Here is a 26,577-nt window from a genome sequence, read left to right as displayed (position 1 = left end):
CGGCACTGTAACCACTGTGCTATAGGCACCAAGACATTGAGTCAATTTTTGTAAGTGGTGGAAGGTATGAGTTGAGTTTCATTCTTTTACATGTGGCTATCCAGTTATCCCAGCACCATTTGTTGAATAGGGATTCTTTTCCCCACTGTGTGCTTTTATTTGCTTTATCAAAGATCAGGTGACGAGTAGAAACTGGTTTCATCTCTTGATTTTCTCTTCAGTTCCATATGTCCATGTCTCTATTTTTGTACTAATACCATGCCGTTTTGATTACTATGAACTTGTAATATAGCCTGAAGTCTGGTCGGATGATGCCTCTGACTTTGAACATTTTGACACTGCTGGTGGGAATACAAACTAATACAGCCTTTTTGGAAGAAAGTATGGAGAATCCTCAAAGAACTCAAATTAGACCTCCCATTTGATTCTGCAGTCTCATTACTAGGCATATAACCAGAAGAAAAAAAAATCCTTTTATCCAAAGGATGTTTGCACTAGACTGTTTATCGCAGCTCAATTTATAATTGCCAAAATGTGGACACAACCTAAATGCCCACCAACCCAGAAATGGATTAACATTACATAATGAGGGCGTGTATTAGATCATCTCCTTCCTTGTGTGTTACGTGTACACACATAATATACCATGGAATATTAGTCAGTCATTAAAAAGATGGAGGCTTTACATCTTTTGTATTAACCTGGATTGAGTTGGAACACTTTTCTTCTTAGTAAAGTATCACAAGAATGGAGAAGTAAGAATGTACTTAGTTGTAATATGAAGGTAGTAGGTGATCTAATACATATCCTCATAAGAGAAAAATTTTAAAAAAAATCAAAAAAAAAAAAGAAAAATTCAAATCAATTCCAGATGAGTGGCAAGGGAATGAGGGAATGGAGAGAGAGGGGATGGGGGTTATGGTGTATGGCACACCTCTTGAGGGAAGGACACAAATATAAGAGGGACTTTACCTAACAAATACAATCAGTGTAACCTAATTCTTTGTGTGAATCCCAAACAATTAAAAAAACCTTTTCATCATGAAAAAAAAAAAAAGAAAGAGTTGAGACCTTGTCTCTACTAAAAAAAATAGAAAAAAGAGTTTGAGGTAGCTGTGATCTACCATGCAATAGCACTCTACCCAGGGGGAAAGAGTGAGACTTTGTCTCAAAAAAAAAAAAGATAAAGGGGAGAAAAAAGTGTTACACACCCAGAGTAATGTCTGTTAAATCTGTTAATACTTCAGTGTATATTATTTTGATCTTTTTTATGCATTTGTGTATTTGCATAATTTTCAACTTAGCTTATAATTGTACGTTACTATTTTGTAACCTTCAAAATGATGATTTTTTGTGTGTAATTAAACAGTGTTCTACATGAGGTACTTTTGTCATTTAATATCAAGTGAATGTTTAATCAATATCCTGTTGTTAGCTATTTGTAGGGGTTTAGTATATGGGCTTTGGAACACAACAGGCTTGAATTTGAAATCTCTAGGGTGGCATTACCTACTTCAGTCATGTCATGAGCATTAAATGAGGTGAATACACATATATGTTAAGCATTTAGTCCAATGCTGGGCTTATTGCAAGATGTCTGTGTCCTGATGAGGCTGAGTGAGAGAGAGAAGGTGAAGGGTAAAATATGCAATGGCTGATAGTAGAATGGGGGGGATACTCAGAGTGAGTTCTTATAAGGGAAGAAAGTAGCCAGTATTTTATTTTCTTTAGCCCCCTCAGTTGCTCAAAACTAGTCTAACAGCTGAGCACAATGGCTCACACCTGTAATGCTTGCACTTTGGGAGGCCAAGGCAAGAGGGCAGGAGTTCAAGCCTAGCCTAAGCAAAGCAAGACTTTGTCTCTACTAAAAATAAAAAAAATTAGCCCAGTGTGGTGGCTCATGCCTGAAATCCCAGCTACTCAGGAAGCTGAAGCAGTAGGACTGTTTGAGCCAGGAATTGGAGGTTGCTGTGAGTTAGGCTGAGACCATGGCACTCTATCCCAGACTCATAAATAAATAAATAAATATAGGTCAAGTGATACGGCTCACACCTCTAATCCTAGCACTCTGGGAGGCCGAGGTGGGAGGATCTCTTGAGTTCAGGAGTTTGACACTAGCCCTGAGCAAGAGGAAGTCCCTCCATCCACAAAAATAAGAAAAAGAAGAAAGAAGGGAAGGAAGGAGGAAGGGAAGTGGGGGTGGTACTATCTAACAAGATTACAGTCCATTGTTTCTTCTCTTTCTTTAGAAAGTCTTTTCTATCCCCAAGTGCTCCCCAAGTGCTAGGAGCTCCTGAATCTTAGAGGAAGTTGGTAGAGACCTCTTAACATCTTATTTCCTTTTTTCCTGACATTTTTGGGCACATTTTGCACAGCCAGAGCTCCCATGGGAACTGGCAGGACATCTGAGGAGAACTTTATTTACAGTGGGCCAAAGGAAACTAAAGAAAGGCCAAATATGTCCCTACTAGTGGTTTTTTAACTCCTAAATTCTCTGAAAAGTCCAAACTTGAAGCTCAAAATAAAAGAATGTCAGTTTCTTGAACTTATCTACCTAACCGTAACTGATCATTAGTTCGAAACAAATCGTGGATGCCCTGCTTTTCAGCTTCCCAAATGAATGCTCAACTAATTAATTCAGCATTTCAAAATAATCTTTTTTCCCCCGATTGGACACATTTGCTTTTAGAAGCTGGATTGTTAATTAAGGAGGTGTTGATGAATTCAGGTATTGATTAAATTTAGGTGATAGTATGAAGTAGATTATTTCTAATCCCATGGGTTGCATATTTTGTTTTAAAGTACCTTGATACTTCAAAAGTGAGAGATTTGTTGTGATTTGTATTATAGAGTGATGCTTCTCGTTTACTCATGTCATAGTCAACACTTAAGCAGTGAGGGGTTTACTCTGGTATTAAATACGGAGTATGTTGAAAACAAAATGAAGGCTGGGTGGAATAGCTCACGCCTGTAATCCTAGCAAGTCTGGGAGGCTGAGACAGCAGAATCTTTTGACCTCAGGAGTTCAAGACAAGCCTAAGCAAAGTAAGACCTTATCTCTATTAAAAATAGAAAAATTACTTGGGCATTGTAACCCTTACATGTAGTCCCAGCTACTCAGGAGGCTAAAGCAGGAGGATCATTCCAGTCTAGGAATTTGAGGTTGTTGTGAGGTAGACTAGATAGCACTCTAACCTGGGCAACAGAACAAGACTGTGTCTTGGGAAAAAATAAAGTAAAAAAGAAATAGAAATACTGCTTTATTAAAGAAAAACATAGGCAAAATGTAAAACAAAAAAAAAAGCATCCTTTTATATTCTAAGTTTCCACTGATTTTAAATGATGCCCCTTTCAAAATTAAGAACATATTAATCAAAATATTGATAGAAGGTCTAATTTTATATACATCTTCAGCAATAGTGTCATTTGTCATCTCAGAAAATTTTTCTGCCAGTTCTTTGACTTCATCCCAGAAAGTTAGTTAGTGCCTCATATTTAGGAAAATATCAAGATTTAGGTTTTATTTTGCTTTTATAAGCATTTAAGCAAAATTTCCTGATAAATATGAAATCTATTTTCTTTTCTTATTCATTGACTATAGAACAAGTGTTCAAGACCACCTCTCTGCTATTCTTTTTTGCTACTTGATTCTTCATAAGCTATTGCTTTTAAGGACTAAAGCAATTTAGATTTAAGATTCATTTCAGCTCTATAGCCTAGAATGCAGATTCTGATTTTTAACCATTTCCATTGTCTTTATCACTTTACTTTTCTTCTCATCTATCACTTCAAGAAGGTAGCACTCCCAATGGTAAGAAAAGGTAGATGATTCCTTTGCAATTTGCACGTGTCCGCTTATGCATTGTTCTTCTTAATCTTAAACTCACTTTAAAAAATATTTGATGAGGCTCCGTGTCTGTGGCTCAAGTGGTTAAGGCGCCAGCCACATACACCTAAGGTGGCAGGTTCGAATCCAGCCCAGGCCCACCAAACAACAATAATGGCTGCAACCAAAAAATAGCCTGGCATTGTGGCAAGCGCCTGTGGTCCCAGCTACTTGGGAGGCTGAGGCAAGAGACTCGCTTGAGCCCAGGAGTTGGAGGTTACTATGAGCAGGGAAGCCATGGCACTCTACCCAGAGGCTCAGCTTGAGGCTCTGTCTCAAAAAAAAAAATTTGATGAACAATGTAATGCCATCATTTTTGGTAGTTCTAATAATCTTGCTTTTGTTTACCATCCTATTTTCTTCTTGATTTTGGAAACAGTTGCAAACCTCTAATTTTGATCTTCTTTGTACATAAACCCCCATTGACTCCAATCTCAGGTGGTTTATTTGCCAAATTTTTGGTCTGTCTTGGAATGTATGTATAGCTATAATAGTTTTCTTAGTTAAAAGTAAGGAAGTAGGAACATGGGAGTACCAAATAAAATATAGTTGGTTGATTACAAGCCTTTTGGAGAATTATACCCAGAGAATCTAGTCTCTTCTGTTGTTAGTAATACCTGAGTTACCTCTTTTTAGGAATAACAATAACTAATGTTATTTTAGAACATACCTTAACTAGAATAATCTTTTTTTTTTTTTTTTGTGGACGAAAGGTCTTTATTGGTGGGGAAGGGAGGCTGCAGAGCAGCACCAAGGAGGAGAGAAAAGACGGGAGAGAGATAAGGAGAGAATGGGGAAGAGAAGAGAGAGAGAGTAGAGAAGAGCGAGGGGGAAGAGGGGGGAAAGAGTAGAATAATCTTTTGTGTTCCTTTTGTGATTGTTCTTCTGAATATAAAATAATAGGTTTATTATAAGTTTGCTAAGTTATCAAGGAAAAGTAAAAGTAATTCAAACAACATTTTTGGTCATTTTCTTTTACTTATGTATCCTTATATTTGAATTGATCTATATACCCTTTTTAAAAAACAATTGACAATAAAACTTTAACATCTTCCCACATCTTCAGATAAACTTTTATGTGGTTATTTTAATGACTTTGTCATTTCATTCCATGATTGCTTAATTTATTTGAACAATGTGTGTTCATCTTAAATTTTTATGAACTATGATGATGAGGTTTTATTTTATGTTTCAAACGGGTCATACTAATGTAATAATATCAACTAGATTATCTTAGCCCTGCAATATTATAGTCATCTGGATCTAGGAAGATGTAAAGACCAAAAAAGCTTCTGTGTCTATTTATTGACAGTGTTGACTACTTTTCTTAGACTGCATTTTGTCATTGAATAGGATATTAGCATTTTTCTTTTTTTTTTTTTTTAAGTCCTGTGTATTTTATCCCCTATAAAAAGTCAACCTGTTTTGGTTCCTGGGATTTTATTCCTTTTTTATCCTTACCCTAAATCTTAATGGTTAATTTCTTAATCCCTTCTTTTAAAATAGCAGTACATATTCTCCTTTTTTATTTTAATTTTTAATTTAAAAATTTTTTGACTTGTTTTCATATAGATAAGCAAAAGGTATGGCTATAGAGTGGGTAGATTTGGAGAGAACCAGAGTAACAGAAGTTAGAGGTCTCTGCACATCAAGCTTCTTGTTAACTGCCCTCTGAGCCATCTTACTTGGGTTATCCACTTATTATAAGGGCAGCTTATATTCTGCTTATCAATAGGAATATGAGGGGGTTGGTTAAGATGCTTGACTGATTCTAGTCTGTGTTATAATGTCTTGTGTGTTTGCTATCTTTTACCTAAGCACTGTGTTGAAACTTTCCTGCTCTCCTTCGAGAAACTAGTTCCTAATTTTTTGACTAGGAGGAGATAACAAGCTTTATATGTTAAGATTCTCTGGGATATAGAGTTATGTATAATGAGATAGAGTTCTGCTAAGAGGGGCTGATAGTGGAGGCAGTTGATTGGTACATGAACCATATTTTTCCATATTTTGTTCTCTTCCCCAGATAATCTGCTGTTCCGAGACAGGGCTCCATCAGTGAGAGTTCTTGACTCCCTGATGCCAGACCCTATGCTCAGCAATGCATTACATTAGAGTACACAACAAGACCCCATGGGATGACATCAATTTTTATTGACTATACCTTGATGATTTAGGGAGACAGAGTGAATCCAATTTCTTGTAGTGGGAAGTCTGGGCTCCCATTCTACTCTACTAATGAGGAACAGGATCACAGAGGATGGGGCACAGCCCTTCACACATTAGTAGGTCTTAGTTTTAGAACTAAAGGACGAACAGCTGGCCAGCCACCTGCAAAATGTTGGGCCTTACTGAAAGATGAGTTGGCAAAGCAGTATTTTATATCCTTTTCCCATTCTTTCCCAGCTCTATGAAGGGCTGCAGTTAGGTATAACAAACATCAACCAGTAGTATCAGATTGTTGGTGATCAGCATGCCAAAATGCAGTTCCTTGTTATGTGACAAGTAGGGAAAACATATGGCAGGCAGGTGGTGGTGGCAGGATCATTATCAGCTCAGAGTGAGATTGGCAGTTCATTTGCAGATAGTGATGCCCACCTGCCATAGCAACAGTATACCACTGGGCACCCGGAAGCCATCGTGATTGTGTCCTTCTAACAGTGTTTAGCTTGCCCTGCATAATGCTTACTGGTTGGCAGACACAGCTGAGCAGTGACCATGGCCTCACCGTGGGAACTATTACGGTGAAATAGATGCTCGACATTGAAGACCCTGGTTGTGATGCTTTTTTGTGTTTTTGCTATTGTTTTTTAAAGGTTATGTTTTATCTAGCTTACCTTATTGTTTATTTTTCTTAAAACTTTTTTTTTTTTTTTTTTGCGACAGAGTCTTATTTTGTGGCCACTGGTAGAGTGCTGTGACATCATAGTTCATAGCAACCTCAGACTCTTGGGCTCAAGTGATTATCTTGCTTCAACCTTCCGAGTAGCTAGGATTACAGGTGCCTGCCACAACACCGGCTATTTTTAGAGGCGGGGACTCGCTCTGGCTCAGGCTGGTCTTGAACTGGTGCGCTCAGGCGATCTGCCTACCTCGGCCTCCTAGAGTTATGAAGATTACAGAACTCTATTCTTTTTAAAACTTAATCTTGTTTTCTCTAATGAATTATAATTTTAAAAGTTTAATATCCAGGAAATGTATTATATAAAAAATGTGGAATGTGCCCTATAATTGTACCTTCAAAGGTAAGCCCTTTTAGCAGCATCAACTATGCTCATCCAGATACTGTTCCTATATTTTCCTCACTTTTGTTCCTCTGATAGTATTATATGTACCATTGTGCATTTATGTATTATTGGACATCTTTCCATAGCAGAATGTATAGATCTCCCTTTTTGGTTTCAACAGCTACATCACATTTCTTGAGAAATGCAGTAATATATTTGTGAAATAAATAGACATGCTCTCTGCCAATTCTGGAATGTATGGGCTGAATCTCAGCTTGTAATTGTGCATTTGTGTGCAAAGGACACAGTGCTCATACATACATCTTTGTTTCTATAGACTGAATTTCTAGAAGTGAAATTGCTAGGTCAGAGGATATCCACATATTAAATGTCACTAGAATTGCCAGCTTGACCTCCAGAGATGTAATAATTTAGGTTCCTGCCAATGGTGAAAAATATCACTTAGACAAGCACATGAAAATTGAACATTCATTAGATAAAAGCACGGACAACAGTGATTAAATCCAGCAACTAGAGAAGTAGATAGAAGTGGTATCTATCTGGTATTATGTTGAAATGCACTGAAAATTCTCTAGATGTGAAGGTGACAGATCTTTAAGGAGGACTATTCTTCATAGAGGGAATGTGTAGAGCATAAGACATCACAATTTGTCAACTTTATAGGAAGTCAACGAGCCATAGACTATTCTTATCCCCTTTCTACAACTGCCTCTGAGAAATGGCAAAAAAGGTACATTTGAGTAGGCTTACGGTACCTAGACATAACAGCTTGTGCCTTCTTATTTTTAGAAAGTAAAAAAATAGACAAATGTATTTTATATCCTGAGAAAGGTGAACTGTTTTGTCCCATAACACTACCTGAGACCTCTCTGTCTTTTCTTATGGGTCATTGAACATGACGCCTAATTATTATTGCCTTTGAGGAACCATCTATTTTCCTGGGAATATGATTGAGTTCTCTTCTTGGAGCGACTGATGTATTCCAGAGTTGACCAGCTCATGCTTCTAAATTGTTCTTAACTTATGGAATGTGTGGGTGAACATCCTAGAGTGGAAAAAGAGGAGCCCTCTAGCTCCTGGCAAACCATTCTCCTGCTTTCTGTCTGTGAATTTGACCACTCTAGGTATCTCATTTAAACAGAATCAATACAGTATTCTTTTTGCTAGAGTGGGGAACCTGTGGCTTTATGATTTCAAGATTATTCTTTTTTAAATACCAGAAGAGGTGAGGAAAACTCCATCTTTTTCTGCTGCACCCCTTTTAATAAAAGGATTTGTTACGTAATATTTGGATTTAGTCAGAAGGCCACTAAAGGACCAGGAAAGCCACAAGTTTCTTTAGGGCCCCAGGGTCCCTACCCCAATCCCTCTTATTTAAGGTTGAATAATATTTCATTGCGTGTATATACCACATTTTGTTAGCCTATTTATCCATCAAAAGTCATTTCAGTTGCTTCCACCTTTTGGCTATTGTGAATAAGTTTGGCCATGAACTTGGATATTCAGGTATCTCTTTGAGATCTTACTTTCAATTCTCTTGACATATACCCAGAAGCAGAATCGCTAGATCATATGGTAATTCTGTTTTTAATTTTTTTAAAGAAGCTAAGCAACATTTTTGCTTCATATTTCTTTTAACTTAGTGGAAGCTGGAGTTGGAACTTAATATAAGTTAAGGTACGTGAATGGTATTTTTTTAATACCTGGTTTTTCATGGCATGTTGTTTCATACTTCATCTAAGAGAATTTCATAAAACTTAAGTTTCCGGGGGAAAATATGAGCAAAGTAAGTTTTTGTGAGCTGGGGGATTTGTTGGGCTTATATATGAGGGCTGTCCAGAATGTATTCAGCCATGTAAATAAGAAACATAGAGATATACATGACTGGACGGCCCTGGTTGTTTACTATTTTTCAAAACAGTGGCTACTAGTTCAGAGACCTGATTTTGGAGGTTGGTGCAGATGCAGTGCAGGATAGTCTTTAATTAGTGTCTATGTAATTTCTGACATTCACTTATAGTGTCATTGTCCTATGCACCCTGTGTCTTTAATCAAGGAACTTTGTTTCATTTAGTAGGCTTCTACTGTGAGAAGTCGAGGGAGAGGGTGGCATGTCTGTAGGAAGGCCTATAATTGACACATGGTTATATCTTGGAATGCTTACTTAGCAACAAAACTAAGTAATTTATATGTACAAATACTGTATTGGGGGGGGTCTATTTAGTCATTGGCATATATTCCTGAAGAATTCTTATATTTTTCTCCATAATTCTCCTTTGAAGTTATGATATACTTCTGTGAGGACAAGTTACCATTCTAACTTTGGCCTTTTGTTAACTTACATGAGTGTGTATTTCCCCGTCTAAGTGCCTTCTCACTTCTTAATATTAGATCTTGGGCATGCTGCAGAAATAAGGAGTGCTTTGAACTGTAATGAATGCAGGGTGGCTTTTCTGTACTGGCTTTGCTCACCCAAGCAACACCTGGCCCCCAGAGCAATAGGAATTTATTGGAGCTCTTGGCAGGGTGAATACCGTATTCTCCATTTTTATTACTTAGGTTTCCCATTTTTACCTTTTGGTGAGTGCAGACATTCCACATTTTCGAAGATAGTGCAAATACAAAGTAATCTCTTACTTTTATCCATTCTAATAATACCGCCCCCAATTCTTAGAAGCCATTAAGCAAATTCTCTTAATTTATTATCTGTGAGCTTCTCGTTATGGTTTTATTATTGTTGTTTTAAAGTCTGGGTGACATTGTGTATATTCCACACAAAAGCGTAAGTATCTCCATGTATTTGTGCTGCTTGTGTAGCTGGAACTCCTCCAGGGAGAGTTCTGGACAGAGTGATTTAATTTCCCCTGACTGCTGGTGACCTTGGAAATTTTGGCCACAGATGACTGTGATTGATACTGCATAAAGGAGAAAAAAGACCTACACTCAACTTCTATCCTTTAGAGGAAGGCAGTGTAAGATGCAGGGGACGCAAGGTGATTTTTCCTATAGTGCCTCTGAGGTCTTCTGGCATTCCTCCTTAGGGACAAGCAGCATGCTATTAAAATGAGGTATTGATATGAGTTATAGCAATGATAAAATAATGAGTAAAATAATGGATCATTAGCACAACCACAGATTATACTTTTTAACTGTATTTGTAGGATTATAGGGACTTAGGAATCGAAGAGGTTTAATGGGAATTCTGGCAGCTGTGAAGTTATTTTCAAATAGTGATTTCTGTTTTTCTCTAAGGTACCCATCACATTATTTAAATTTAGATTTTTATGTGTGACTATTATTTACCTCTATACATAAATAGTGCATTATATTTTCAGGTCATTTTAATATTGTATTTGTTATTAGGTCATAATCACAACTTCTGGAAATCTCTGCCATTCTCTAATGGTCTCTTACATAAAATGTTTTAACATATATTTGTGGATCTCATGCTTGTATATCCCTATAATTAGATATTTATTAATCTGCAGGTTTATCAGGGAGCAGTGGTGTCCACTTAAATGAATGCCTGATGCCTGGTAGAGATTCTGAATATGTCCATGGTCCCTATATTAAGCTATATTTCAACTTTCCTCTCAAAACAGATAAAAGCATCTGTCTATACCCTAGGGGTCAGAGGAAGGATTGGGATAGGAACCTCATTTTGTTGAAGACTCTTATTTTATCAAATAAGAAAAACTGTTTAACTCTGTCTTTAAAAGGGTTTGTAAGTAGTGTAGGTTAAAATTCCGTTGATGAAAATGAAATGTGCTCAGAATAGTTCTAAATCTGTAGGGGTAGGAAGGGTGATTGTAGATGGTAGAAAACAGCATAAATACACGCGAACAAACAATCAGAGTAAGCACCTAATTATAATGATTTGGAAGGGGGTGTTACAGAATATATTTAGGCTGGATTTGGGAGATAGGATGGGAGCATTGGTTTATATTTCCTTATCTTTGTGGTGTAGATAAGACAACAAAATGTATAATTGTGAATGTATCTGTAATGTTTTAAGACATATCACCTCAAAGATGTCTTAGTGGAACAAATTTCAGTATTTTATAATTATAAGAATTTATGAAAATAAGTACTTTGTGTTTACCAATTACTCATTTTCTTTTTAATAATATAAATAATCAAAGGAAGGCTTAATTATTAACTACAAAAGCAGATATTTCTTTAACCTGAGTTTGTGGCCACTGTCCTCTTACCATCCGTACATTAGAGTGAACTTCAAACAAGGTAAAGGTTTTAAATGTATATTGGCAAATCAAGAATTAATAAAATCTAAGTAAATTTTTCTTAAAAGTGTAAAAATGAAAATCTGAGAAAGACTTGGCCATAAAATAAGAATTAATAAAATCCAACTATTGAATTGGTGGAAGGCTCTCAAAAATATCTTCATCCAGCTATTTGGATAGAGTGTATTTTACAATAGTAATTAGGGACTGGGGGCTTTTCTTCCCTCTGTACAAATTTATCCTCATACCTGAAATTGTTCTTTTGGATTTGAAACTGTAGCTTATCTTTCTAATTTATTCAGATAAAAGGTTTGAAAAAGAAAATGAAGGGTAACTTTTTTTAATACCTGGTTTTTCATGCCATGTTGTTTCATACTTCATCTAAGAGAATTTCATAAAACTTAAGTTTCCTGGGGAAAATACGAAGCAAAAATTTTTGCAGGGGCAAAAATTTAAACCACAAAAGGTAAGATCATATGATGGAGGAATAAGAATGAGACTCTTAACAGATAGTCTTGGTATGTACAATCTTATATGGCAGCCATTACCATATGTGAGTTTTGAGCACTTGAAATGTAGCTAGTCCAAACTGAAGATGTACTATATGTATTAAAACACACATCACAATTAAAAGGTTAGTACAAAAAATAATTTCAACATTTTAAAAATATTCATTATATGTTAGCCGAGTGCAGTGACTTATGCGTATAATCCTAGCACTTTAGGAAGCCAAGCCAAGTAGATTGCTTGAGCTCAGGATTTCAAGTCCAGCCTGAGCAAGAGCAAGACAACCCCTCCACCCCCAATCTCTACTTAAAATTAAAAAAAAAAAAACAAACTATTTTTAGTTTAAGGTGTGGTGCTTTCCTGTAGTCCCAGCTACTTGAGAGGCTAAGGCAAGAGGATTGGTTGAGCCTAAGAGTTTGAGGTTGCTGTGAGCTATGATGATGGCCTGGCACTATGCCCAGGGTGACAGAGTAGGATTCTGTTTCCAACAATAAATCAACACTCATTATATATTGATATTGTTTTAGAAATTTTAAGTTACATAAAAAGAAAGTATTACAATTAATTTTGCTTGTTTCTTTTTAATTTTTCAAGTTGTTCCAGGGAAAATTTAAACATACACATGTGGCTCTCATTTGTCATTCTCATTACGTTTCTCTCACACAGTGCTTGTCTAGAAGGAGGAAAGTTTGACATCTTGTAAGATGAGCAGCTCCACAAGGGCTTGTGTCTGAACAGATCCCTTAGGTGGGAAGTGAGCTGAGAGCATGCCCAGACGCAGGACCAAGATGCTCCTTAGCGTTTTGTTCTGAAGCTCTTCCTGTATGAAAATGAATGGGTGATTGATATTGTTTTTAACAATTAAAAAAATACATGTGACTGGCAGAGTTTTAGAATAATTATATAAGGTATTTGTAACTGGGGAAAACAAGTTCAAAAATACATCGTTTCAATAATGAAGAGTATTATATATGGGAGGTCCTGTTATGTCCCAAGCAAATGGAAATTTGCTCACCATTTGCTGTCCATTGTCTTCCTAATTTAGTAAGGCAAGAAATACACTGCCCAAAATATCTCTATTAATTGAGAAAAGCTTCACAGTACTCTGCTTCATTAAATAAAACATCTAATAACTGGTACCTGTAAAATTAATCTGTAAAAATGTCTGAATTAATCTGTAAATGCTAAATAGTTTATCATTTCTTTAAAGTAAGCCCCATTTAGCTCACTGAATATGAATATGTATGAGGTGCATATTTTTGTTTGCTGTGGCTCCTTAAAGAGAAAAGTATATTTAATTTACTCTTTTTGCCTAATGATTTAAGTAATCTAATGATTTAGTTCAACATGTATCTTATTTATCTGTGAGTGTGTGCGTGTGTGTGCACCCATGCATTTATTTATTTCATGGTACTTATATAGCACTCTGTGACAGGCACTGTTCTAAGAAAACCAGTACATGTTTATCTGAAAATAACTGACTTACACAGAGCCTAGTATGATTCAGACCCTGTTCTAAATGCCTTATGTGTATTAATGAATTTCTTCCTGTAGCAGTGAGATAGGCCCTTACCCTGCATTAATCAGAAGCACAGAGATGCTAGGTAACATATCCAGGTTCACACAGCTGCCATGTAGAATTGCTGGGAACCAAACCCTACAGCCTGGCTGCTCCAGAGTGTCCAGGCTCTTACTGAGGATGTGTGACCTACTTTGTTTACTTTTGTTTCTAGGCAGTATCAGCCAGATTTAGACCAGATAGCATTTTATTCTCTGTATAAGGGGCGCATAGAGGCCTTCCATAACTGTCTGCAAGTTCTATCAGGAGGGAGGGCTAATAAAGGGGTTATGTCCAGAGGCTGAGTATTCACTATGTCTCTTTGTAAATTTATGAATGGCTATGTGAACTGGTGGGGTTGTGTGGTAATTATGCAAAATAGCCTCACATTATAGCTCTAGTTATGTTAAGCTAAACCCAGGCTGTGACCTGTAATTGTTGTGGATATATAGTTGTTGTTTTCCTTCCTGCTTCATCTCATTTTTGGTATTTCTTTATCACCAGCAACAGCAAAGTCTAAGAAGTTCTGTGACAGTTGCTCACTGTTCTAGCCCAACATGTATGAATAATATCCAGCGATCCTCAAAATTCCTTAAGTGTGGCTCACAGCTATTTCTTTATACTAACCTACTTTCAGACTTTATAATAGATTGAGATACAAACTTGTAGTTTTGTTACCAATCTTAGTTCCTCTGAAGGGTCCCAGAAATTGCTTTCAAGGAATATTCTACAATCTAAGGAACCAAGGAAATCAGATTGCCTGCTACCCTTTCTTATCTTTGGGAAAAAATAATGTGAAAAATTACATAATTTTGCTTGCTTTATCTTTCATAGTCATTGCTTTGAGGAAAGTGCTAGAGCTTTATCACAATTTCAAAGTATTTCTCCCTCAGTATCTCCCTCCTCAGCACCACACCCTTGGTTTAAATAAATATGTTGTTATATAAAACAGCAGAATGGTCAACAGCTTGACCACGTGGGCCTCAAAAATGCCTGACCTCACTTCAAAGATGTCCTTCAGAATGTTCTGTCTGTAAGAGTTTCTGATGATAAATATTTATGCATGCAACACATGTTTATTGCATACTCTCCTACTACTTTGCAGGTGCTCTGCTAGCTCTTTCAGTGAATATAAGATGTGGTCTGCACTCTCATGGGACATATAATCTGTGTGCACCAGTTGATTGTAGTAAATGTAAGATAAGAAATGCAAAAAATTAAGAAAACTACATAGTATACTGTAACTGGCTAAATTATCTCTTAGCACGCTAAATGATGCTCAAAGTTCTAATCTAGTGCTGTCATTTTCTAGGGAAAGAGAAACAGATCCAAAGATGATGTGTGAGGCATTTGTAAGAGAATGTCAGGGCTCCTTCTGGTTGGTCGTTGTTATAAACAAGGATCAGGATCTCGGTCAGTTATATAGCTTTTTGGTCATACTTATCAAATATTTGCATACCAAACATTTCAGGAGTATTTGCTTTAAAAGGCAGAGCACATCTATATCAATGTGTCATTTCTCTTTTAACTCATGCCATTTAACATGTACTTACCCAAAATACAAAATTCGAGTTATCATTTATTCAGGTGAAGACACTGATAAGATTTACAGTGTTTTTAGCTGAAACCATTTAGACTGTGGCTCATTTTCAAGTGATTGACAGGTCACTGATGAGTATCTAGAAATGAAAAACTTGAAGGTAAAAAGGGATTTTGGAATCCACCAGAGAAGGACATAATGCTAATTACACCTTGACTTTAATTCCTAATTTGTCATAGCTGCCTGCAGGTGTGTTTCTTGGCTGTGGGTTATTCTGGGGGCCTCATTTGTACTTGAAATTTTTTTTTTAAATAATGTTGTATCCATAACGAGCTCTTTAATCTCAGACTTATTGGCAGATGAGTGTAGTTGTTTCTTTGGTTATTGAAGGTTAAGTTTTTTCTATCTTTCCTCTGTTACCTTGGAAGGCAGTTTTGAAATAGTTCCAAGGCAGTTACCTTGGAAGGCTGATGAGTTTGGCCTTCTACCCTGAGAGATGTTCAGGTGTTCACTTTTGTTTGTTATTCCTCCATTACTCCTCCCATCATCACCGCCACCACCACCACCATGCACGTGGCGTTCTTGATGAATTCATGTTCTCTTTGGATGAAGCTTGTGTTCCTCTGTGTAGTGTTTCTGAAAGTTGCCATCCTATCCCTGTCTGCTTGCTGAGGTGGAGGCTTAACATTGGCAGGTATAAGGTAACCTTGAGATTCACCTAGTTTGTTTTTAAGCAGTGATGATTTCCCCCCAACCTTGTGGGGAAAATCATCTCCTTGTAAGGTCCCCCCCCTAATTTTCCACATATTTATTAACTTCCCACTGACTGACCCCAAATTGGACTGTATTTGTGGCTATGCCTGTTTGTTTTTTGAGACAGGGTCTCACTCTGTCACTCCAGCTAGAGTGCAGTGGAGTCATCATAGCTCATAGCAACCTCCAGGGCTCAAATGATCCTCCTGTCTCAGCCTCCCAAAAAGTTGGGACTATAGCTGTATTCCACCACACTCTGCTAAGTTTCCTATTTTTTGTAGAAATAGGGGTTTCACTCTTGCTCAGGCTGGTCTCAAACTTCTAGGAACCCTCCTGCCTCCAGCCGAAAAAGGTTTTTAAAATTCCTTTTTTAATTTTTAAGGATTTTATTTATTTATTTTTTCATTCTGTATTGCCCTGGGTTCGAACCTGGCCTGGGCGTGCTAGAGTGCAGTGGCTCAGTCATAGCTCACTGTAGCCTTTGACTTCTGGCAAACCTATACTTCTATAAAGATATGTCCTGTATGTTTGCTAATGGGCACCACATACTAATATACAAACATGTTTATCTTACATTGTTTTATAAAGAAAAGGCATTGTTTAATGCATCTACATCTATTTATTTAATGTATGCTAGGATAAACAATTTTTCCCATTTCAGGGTCCTAACTTTCTGTATATATTTCATTTGTTAATTCAAAACCTAAGGATTCTTCTAGTCTATTTTATCTCCCTCACCCCTGAACTGTGTACAGAACTGCACCTGTGTTTGTATTGGGCCTAGTTAGCTGTATCTTTTTGATTTACATACTGTGAAACCAATTCCAAGCATCTTTGTGATTGTCATTTTTTTTTTGTTCTTGATAATTCTTAACTTGGTCCTTGAGAACCTATGACAGACTGAAATTACATGCAGTTTTTCTATGGAGGCATTTCATATTTTTTAAAACAGATTTTCAAATTAGTCTGACCTAGAAAAGGTTAAAGAAGTGCTTTATCATAATGTCTAGCAGCCATGCAGGAATGTTGCCAACCACTACTTTGTCGAGTAGAATTTCTGTGGGCCGTGTGTATTCGGCCAGTTGTCCTGCTGTTTTGCTTATCACTTTTTTCTTTCTTTTTAAAATAGGCTTTTTTTTAAATAGCAGTTTGGGTTCACAGTAGAGTTGAGCAGAAAGTACAGAGATTTCCATATACACTCTGCCCCTGCCATACATACAAAGTCCCACACCAGAGTAGTATATTTGTGGTATACTGATGACCCTGCATTGACACATCAAAGTTCATACAGTTCACACTTGGTGTTGTACTGTCTGAGGGCTTTGAGATATGTCTAATGGCATGTTTGCTGTGTTTCACTGTCCTAAAAATCCTCTGTGCTGGTGGCACCCATAGTTCAGTAGGTAGGGCACCGGCCACATACACTGAGACTGGTGGGTTTGAACCTGGCCTGGGCCTGCTAAAACAACAGTGACAACCGCAACAAAAAATAGCCGGGCATTATGGCAGGCACCTATAATCCCAGCTACTTGGGAGGCTAAGGCAAGAGAATCACTTAAGCCCAAGTGTTTGAGCTTGCTGTGAGCTGTGATTGCATAGTACTCTAGTGAGGGCGACATAATGAGACTCTTATCTCAAAAAAAAAAAAAGAAAAAAAATCCTCTGTGCTTTGCCCATTCAGCCCCCATCCTAAGCCCCTGACAACTACTGATCTTTTTCTTTTTTGTCTTTAAAGTTTTGCTTTTTCCAGAATTTCATATAGTTGGAATCGTTTTTGACACCTTTTAGACTGGCTTCTTTTACTTAGTAATATGCATCTAAGATTCTTCTGTGTCTTTTCATGGCTTGATAGCTCATTTCTTCTGAGCATTGAATAATGTTTTAAGGCTGGGTGCAGTGGCTTATTCCTTTCTAGGAGCATTTGAAGAGGCTAAGGCGGATGGATCACCTGAGCTTAACAGTTCTAAGACCAGTTTGAGTAAGACAGCAAGACGCCATCTCTACTAAAAAATAAGAAAATTAGCTGAGCATAGTGGCAGGCACTTGTAGTCCCAGCTCCTCAGGAGGCTGAGGCAAGAGGATCACTCGTGCCCAACAATTTGAGTTTGCTGTGAAGCTGTGACACCAGAGCATAGAGACTCTGTCTCCCCAAAAAAGGTGGGGGTGAGAATATTTCATTGTTTGGATGTACCACAGTTTATCCATTTATCTACAGAAGGACATCTTGGTTTGCTTCTGAGTTTTGGCAGATATGAACAAAGCTGCTGTTAACATCTATGGGCTGGTTACTGTGCAAACATAAGTTTTCAACTCTTCTAGGTAAATTTTTAGGAGCAGTATTCCTGGACAAATGATAAGTTTGTTCAATTTTGTAAGAAATCAAACTGTCTTCTAAAGTGGCCACGTTGGTTTGCATTCCTACCAGCAATGAATTAGAGTTCCTGTTGCTGTATGTGGCGTGGCCATTGTTGTGCATTGTGGCCATTCTAATAACCGTGTAGTTGTATTTCAATATTGTGTAAATTGGCAATTTCCTAATGACATATTGTAAAGGTAGTTGGTATTCATAGTGAAATGATAGAAAAGTTATTAACTTACAGTTTTTCAGGAAGGGCTAAAAAATCAAGCTCACTCTCTGCTCTTTGATTTCTATCTCTGCCTAGCTGACTTGCTAGCAGACACTCTGTAGGGTTCCATTTTCACAAACCACTGCCAAGAGGAGATAGGAAATATAAATTCTCCTTTTTACTTTTACCAATTCACTATTTTTGAGAACCCGTATCACAGGCTTGGGTTCCTGGCGGGGATCAGTAAGGTATGAGTGTCTGGCCTCAGACTAGGCCCAAAATCATATCTCAGAGCAGAATCAACAATAGGATCAGAAACACCTGTGAAAAGTCTGTTCCCAACAGCATGGCTGCTGATTATTATCTTGCCAGAGAATAAATGATTATGTGTACAGCATTCACAGTACCCTATGAATTGACTATAATTACTTTTTGTCTCTGTCCCCTCTCCCCCTTAAATTCACCTAGCTAACTTGACTTCAGGGCTAGCATGTCCTTTCTTTCTTTGGGATGCCAAGGCATCTCCCTGTTACCTTTTCTCCCTCTCCTCACTCTCTTTCACTTTCTCAATCCCTCCATTTCTACTAAGAGTATAAAATAAACTTTATACTTTTATATCCTAATCTTTGTCTAGAGAAAATTTTTTCTTGTTCCTTGCGTGTTACCAAAGAGGGTCCGGCCACCTGTCACTGTCAGCCAAATGAAAAGATGGGGATTAGGTCCAACTAGATTTATTATCAGAAGGTGAGCAGTTCTGGAGAACAGTGAGAGTAGTCTCTTAATTCTGTTCTGCCCTTCCATTCCTAAAATCACAGTTTTATACACAAAAGTTCAAAGCAGAAACCATGTTAACTCTTATCATAAAAAACTATAATTAACCCTTATCTTAAACAATTATCGGCATAACCTATGACCCATAATAAACAATAATTGGTATAACCCATGACCCATAATAAATAATAATCGGTATAATCTGTGACCCATAATAAATAACGAACATAATCCATGACCCCAAACAACATTTTTAATTCAAAAGTTAATGTCCTAAATAAATTGCACAAAACTACTCAAGATATACACCAAATTTATAAAACAAGGATGGAACACTTGAGGCAAAGGTCACGCAGACCTCAAACCAACCAGAGAAGCTGTGTCCTGTCAGCCCTAGCTCACTACGTGTGCACTCACACTGAGCTTTCCACCCTAATACATGTTGTAGCCGGAATTTCTCTCTGCTGAGTCCTTGATCTTTAGAGATTTGAGGGATGAAGCCACAGACCTCACAAGTAAGTGAAAGGACAGATTTTATTGGCTGATAAGCGGGGGAAGAAAGAGCCTTCAGCAGGCCAAGCAGTACCCAAGTGGGAAGCCCATTAGGGAGTTTATGTACTGTTTTCCGTATCCTGCAGGCAGCAGGGTTTTGAGGAGATGGAATGTATGTTTGGAACGTGTCACAATCTGCCACCTGTGGAAAGAAAATAATTTTAAAACTGCCATAGTGCAAAGGAATGTGGTCCTTGCAGTCTTTGCTCCAGGTGAGGCAGTAGCGTTTGTTCCTTGCTCCGGGAGGGGTAGCCCAGATGAGACACCAATCAGACTGGTTTTTTTTATGACCTTGTTTTGGGATCCAGAGAATGGGGGCTGCAACGAACCTGTTTGTGCCTAGAGATGGGGGTCTGTGATGAGACTGATTTCTGAGCTCACTCAGGCCTAGACAATAGGGGGGGTCCTGCCTGCGTGGAGAAACTCTGGAGAATCTTTTCCTAAGTTTCTTTGTGATCTGTGTATCTTCATTGGTGAGCTGTTCAGATATTTTACATTTTAAAATAAGGTTGTCTTTTTATTTTTATCTTTTTTTTTGAGACGGAGCCTCACTTTGTCACCTTTGGTAAAGGGCCATGGGATCATAGGTCACAGCAACTTCAAACTCTTGAGCTCAAGCAATTCTCTTGCCTTAACCTCCCAAGTAGCTGGGACTACCAGCCCCCACCACAATGCCCAGCTAGTTTTTCTATTTTTAATAGAGATAGGGTCTTGTTCTTGCTCAGTCTGGTCTCAAACTCCTGAGCTAAGCAATCCACCCACCTTGGCCTCACAAAGTGCTGGGATTACAGGTGTGAGCCACCAAGCTGGGTCTTCTTATTGTTAAGTTTTAAGAGTTCTTTGTATTCTTTGAATAACTTTATCAGTTATGTCCTTTGGAAATATTCCCTGCCTGTTTGTTGTTTTTTAAAATCCTAGACCCAGAAAATCAAATGGTGAATGATCTTTCACAATTGTTCAGGCGTACGTGGCCTGTAGTGAGCTGTCTTGCAAAGTCTCAACCCTAACTCCCTTGGTTCTTTATTTCCAGGTGAATGTGATGGTAGACTACATTAGACCAGCTAGCCCAGCCACAGAGACGGTGCCTGCCTTTTCAGAGCGTACCTGTGCCACTGTCACCATTGGAGGAATGTGAGTGTCCTGGCTGAAGGAACTCAGCTGTCTCTCAAGTAGATAAGAGTTCTCTGCTCATTCAAGTCTCTTTGCTGTCTCTTGCTCTTAACCCAGTGGTTTATAATTATGTGCCTGTATAGCACTTCATATTTGCAAAGTTCTTTATAATCACTCATTAGCTAATCATATACTTTCATTATTGTTGTTATTTAAGATTTATTGAGCTCTTTGTGCTTGGCACTATGGAGTACACATTATTACTATTCATAATGCCAGTTATTGAATATCAAGCAGGCCCTAGCTACTATCTAAAATTGGTTAAAAAGATTCTCTGTGTATTGGTTTAGGAAGTTCAGTTGGGGCATGGTGGGGGTGTTGTTGTTAATTGGACATTTTCTTTGTATAGAGGAATGTAATCAGTAGCTGGTAAGGTCTTCCTTTTTTGCTGTACTGGCTGTAACCTGGTTATATTCCAAGGTCTCTTGGCAGTCTGGTTGATAAGGAGCCTTTCAAGAGAGGTATCTGGTAGGGGAAGAAGGAAGCCTGCTGGGCTATGCTTCCACAATAAATATTAAAACAATCAGTCAGACCCCAGTAGCAATTCTTAGTTTGCATAAAATATACCAGCACAGTAATTGTTTCCTTCTCCATTTAACAGGCTTAAATGCTGTTTGTTACCAAACTGATATTTTTCTTTTCTTTTAAGGGGGCATAGTGGAGGGGAAGAAAAGAATAGGTTTCTCATCAAAACAAAGATTGTCTTATTGAAAGTACAATGAAGCCCATTAGGAGAAATACCTCTAAGCCTCAGCATGCCTCTGAAAAGAATGAGGATCTTGTAGCTATTTAGCTTCTAGAAGCTCTCCTATCAAACAGGAGCTTTTTTCCTCTTGTTCTTGCTTTCACATTTGGAAGTTACTATTTTTAGCCACTGTTACCACTCCTATATTTATTAATGTTGTTAATGTTCACACAACAAAGAGAGGTTTCATCTTTGCCAGGAGGAGCTCAATATAGTTTTGATGTTATTACCTTCACACCATCACAGGCATCAGATTTTGTTAGGAGCAAGGCAGGTTCTTGACAAATAAAATATTTTTGAAATGGGAAAAAACTAGGACATAATTTTGGCCATTCTCTGTGTATAACTTGCAATAATGATTTATTACCAATTTATCACCACTCCTTAAGAACTGGATGCATGCCTCTCTACTGAAAAGAGTTGGAATGTTAATGTTCCCCTATATTAAAAATTTTATTGTTGTTATTACTGGTGAAAACAACTGTACTATTGTAAAAAACACATATCTTTATTTTTAGCATATGGCCTCCACCAATGTTTATCTAACTACCACTGAGATAGGGGTGGGTGTGTGTGTGTATGTGTGTGTGTGTGTGTGTGTATCTCCCCCACCCCCACCCCCAGTTTTTGGCTGGGGCTGGGTTTGAACCCGCCACCTCAGGCATGTGGGGCCAGCGCCCTACTCCTTTGAGCCACAGGCACTGCCCAAGCTAGGTATACTTTTAAAATAAGTTTATGCTGATGAAATAAGATACTCAGGGGATGTTTTATTAGGATCTTTTTATTTTCAGGATCATTTGAGACAGATGACTTTAGAAAATTTCCAGATTAGTGTTGTTGCCATGCTCTTGGCATAAAACCATGAGGCTTCAACTGCATTGGTTTTGCCTGTAGAGAGATTACTCCTTCCCCTTTCCTCTCTTCAGAGGTGGAGTCACTCTCTGTTCCATTCTAGATTTTGATTACATTCTTGTAAGAAAGTATCAACCCTGTTTTCTGTCTGGCTATTTAACAGCAAAGTTGACTGGTATTAATCCAATTATCTGTATTCCAGGTTTCTGTCAGACAGATTAACCTTGAGTTTTCTGCTTCCTAGCTCTTGTAATTGAAGTGGGTAGAGTATTTTTGTGACTCATCAAAGTAAATTTTTTAGAATTTTAGAAATAGACATAAGTTTAGAAGAATTTTAGAAGTATTTGTCTAAGATATTTAAATTGTCTCCTTGGATTAGAGCAGCCTGGACAATACCTGCAGTGAATTATGAGTTTCCTCATAGGGTTGTTTCTGCTGAGCTAGCCTTTGTGTTTAAACTGGGCTATGATCACAAGACATGCAAAAAATTTACTGATATCATCTCAGCCACCCCTCACTAGACTATTATGTTCCTAAAGGTAGGCTGTTTTGTCTTTTTTATTCCCTGTTATAGCCCCAGTATTCAACATATGGTAGGTGCTCAATGAATTTGTTGAATGATTTATTCTCTGTATTGCAAACTATCCCTTTTTGAAGCATAAACAGGGGTACTTGGGTGTCATTACCCAACTTGGCCAAAGTTTGTTTTTATCTAATCAATACTGTAAAACTTGTAACTAATAATTTTCCTCTTTTATTTGGTGATTGAAAGCTCAATGCCAAAGATAGTATAGCAAGTGGGCCTCTCAACATGCTTTTTATGTTCTCACTTTATTCCTAGCTTCTATATATTTTCCCTGTGCCTTGATATTGTTCTTATTTATCTGTTTTTCTGAATTTTCTACACTTTAAGAAATCTCTCTAGGATGAGCATGGTGGCTCACACATGTAGTCTTAGCACTTTGGAAGGATTATTTGTGGTCAGGAGTTGGAGAGTAGCCTCAGCGAGGCCCCTTCTCTACAAAAAATAGAAAAATTACCCAGGTATGGTTGGCATGCACCTGTATAGTCCCTGCTACTCAGGAAGCTAAGGCATGGAGGATCACTTGAGCCCAGGAGTTTGAGGTTTCAGTGAGCTATGATGTTGCTAACTACATTCCAGTTTAAGACAATGGAGTGAGACCTTATCGCAAAAAAATAAATAAAAATAAAAAGGGTGTGATGACTCACCTATAATCCTAGCCCTCTGAGAGGCTAAGGCAGATGGATTGCTTGTGCTCAGAAGTTTGAGATTAGCCTGAGCAAGAGCAAGACCTCCATCTCCTTAAAAAAAAAAAAAAAGGAAAAATCAAATTAGGGCACAGTGCTTACGGCGTCAGCCACATATACCCAGGCTGGGGGGTTCGAGCCCAGGCCAGCTAAAGAACAATGACAACTGCAACAAAAAAAATGGCTGGGTGTTGTGGCGGTCACCTGTAGTCCCAGCTGCTTGGGAGACTGAGGCAGGAGAATCGCTTAAGACCAAGAGTTTGAGGTCGCTGTGAGCTGTGACGCCATGGCACTTTTAAAGATTTATTTCAAAGCTGATTTTTAGATGTATTTCACATGCAAAGTATGTGAATTGTCTGTATGCCCAAGAGGGTTCAGTCTAATCCTTCTGTTTCTCCTCTTGACGTTATTGCCAGGAACATGGCAAGGCCTTGTTGGGAATCAATGAAAACAAAGTTCGTTGTTCCTCTACTACATTAAAATTTTTTTCTTGATTGACCTCTCTGTGGAGTTGGCAAGAGTTATCTGTTAACCAAAGCAGTTTAAATAAAAAATAAAAAGATCAAACTTTGAGTCATTTCTCATTCTGTGGCTCTGGGGTTGGGAATTAGCTGATCCTTTTAGGCCTGGTTTGCAACATGAAGCTGTCAAGATGGTGCTTCCTGTTAATTACTTTTTATTGTATTTAAGACACTTAAATAACTCTTCTTGTGATTTAGTCCTCTCTGTAATTAGCTGCAGTGATTAAAATCTTCTTTCCTTTTTGCCAGGGCCGCCTTACAGAGTGAGATTTTCTGGGGTGACCTTTCTCTGTGCTGGACTTCACAATTACTTAGATCTCCAATTTGGCAAACCCATATAATCTATTAACTCCTTCCTCATGTCTTTCTGCACATCACATTTTCAGAGAAAATTTTTAGAAGAAAATATATTCACCTTTAAGATGGGGCACTAAAAATATGACTAAGATCAAGCCTCAGACGTATAATACACTCATTCTCACCATACCTAACCCTTCACCCCTGGAGAATTGTTCCATATCCAGAAGATACATTGTCACTAAGGCATTTTATCATTGTTCCCATTTTGTGAAGGTTAAAAGATGGCACAGAAATGGAACCATGGAATATTAGCAATTTGGAAAATTCCTGTTTATTTTCTCATGAGATCACAATTTTTTAGAGAGATGATTTGTTTTTCACAAGTATTTATTCTTCACATGATTTCATCCAGTTGCTTCCTTGCATTGACCGCCTCTCTTGATCCATGCTTCACCACTGCCATCCACCTTAATGTCTGCATGAGTACAGGGCCTTGCTACCAGAGGTACTGTTCAAGTTCTGTGGGGCTTTGGACATCTTAGGTGACCTTTTTGCTGTAATGATTATCATCCGACAGATTCAAAGCCGTCTTTATGAATTTCCTTTCTGTTTCTTTGGATTCTTCATGGATAGAGCTTAACTCTATTATATTTGGATGAATCAGACTATATTAAACTTGCAAAGAATAAGACTTCCTTTGCATTTTCTTTCTTTTCTTTTCTTTTTTTTTTTTTTTTGGTTGTTCTAATTTGCAAGGATACCTTTTTCCCCCAGCTGGTCTATTAGTGACTGAAACATTAGGTTGGGTCTTATCCTTAGTTTGCTAAAATCATTTTCTTTAATCCTAGTTTGGTTTTTCACAGTCACAGTAGGTCTGAGTGTCATACAACCCTCAGCTTTTCTAACTAGAGTTCTGATGCTTTAAGGGTTTACTGTCAGCCAAACGTCCTAAATCTCAGACTTTTCAAATCTTAAAACACACTGCTAATACCTGATTTTCAAGCTACATTTTGGAAAAAGTGGCCTCTTGAATCCTTCTTTTCTAGCCTGTCTTCTTATGTAGAGAAGTGAGAACAACATGAAAGGTCTCTTTTCAGCACTAGAGGAAGCGTAGTGGGAATATTAATGGGCCAGGAGGTAGCATCTGTGAAATAGTCCTTTCCCCACAGATTGATCATTTATACTTTGTCATATTTAACGAAACATGTGGGTGGACCCCCCCACAACTTTGAAGAAAAATAAGGCACCAGAATGAGGATTTTTCCCACCTTAAATCAGAAATACAGTGCTAAACAGCCCAACCAAAACCTGCCCCTTCCCCAAAGTCACAGAGGAGCTTAGATTGTTTCCAAGAAGTCACAGGCTGCTTGACTAGTAAAATCATGCCACTTCTCTTACGTTGAGTAGTGTAAGCATGCCTTTCCATTCTGAGAAAATCAGAAGGAACCGTGGCATTGAAGTAACAAAAATTTGAGAAGAAGTACTTAAATAACTGGGCCTATCCTCTGCTATCCGTAGTATAACAATCATTTTAGGAGACTTGTTCCATAAGGCACTGTAGAAAGGAACTTGGCTGTTACACAGGGTTCAGGATTGTAGTCAGGAAAATGCTGTTGAGTTTTAGACAAATCTGTCTCTTTTGTTCAAATATTTTGTGGCTGTCTATCTATGGAAACTTCATACTGCCAAGTCTTATTTCCTTGGTTTCAGATTACTTTATTACCATCATTTCTGGATGGAAGTTCAATTTAGCTTTTTAGAACGGTACCCTTGAATGCTGCAAATCAGTAAATCCTTTGCTGAGGTATGTGAGAACTTTTTCTTTTTATAATATCGTTTTAGTAGCATGTCAAGCTGTGTATGGATGACTTGAATATTTACTGAGCTGATCCTTGGGAAGCTCCCCCTTGTCAGTTTCTCAAAGATTATCACAGAGAACCCAGGAAAGACTAAGGCTTTTCTCCAAATCTATTTGGGTTGTAACTCTTGCTTCGTGTCTTGTTGTAACATGTTTCTAAATGCTTTAAAACTTCCTTTGCATTTTTATCCTATAGTCAAAAAGATGTCTGCAGCTTGATCTTCCAGTTTATTTGCTTAGCC

The 26,577-nt window shown here is 37.8% G+C and overlaps 1 protein-coding gene across 1 annotated transcript in view; it reads left to right on the top strand.

Moving 5' to 3' along the window:
• Window positions 1-26,577, top strand: part of SND1 (staphylococcal nuclease and tudor domain containing 1) — a 458,234-nt gene that overhangs the window by 188,369 nt on the left and 243,288 nt on the right. Inside the window, exon 12 of the mRNA XM_012805151.2 lies at window positions 20,651-20,751. Within this exon, the coding sequence (XP_012660605.1) occupies window positions 20,651-20,751 (101 nt within the window). The remainder of the gene's footprint in view (window positions 1-20,650; window positions 20,752-26,577) is intronic.

Source organism: Otolemur garnettii, unplaced genomic scaffold (genome assembly GCF_000181295.1).
Source record: "Otolemur garnettii isolate 467f Iridium unplaced genomic scaffold, OtoGar3 scaffold00037, whole genome shotgun sequence".
Lineage (NCBI taxonomy): Eukaryota > Metazoa > Chordata > Mammalia > Primates > Galagidae > Otolemur > Otolemur garnettii.
The sequence above is the reverse complement of the archived record's forward strand: the minus strand, read 5'-3'. Positions and strand labels throughout refer to the sequence as shown.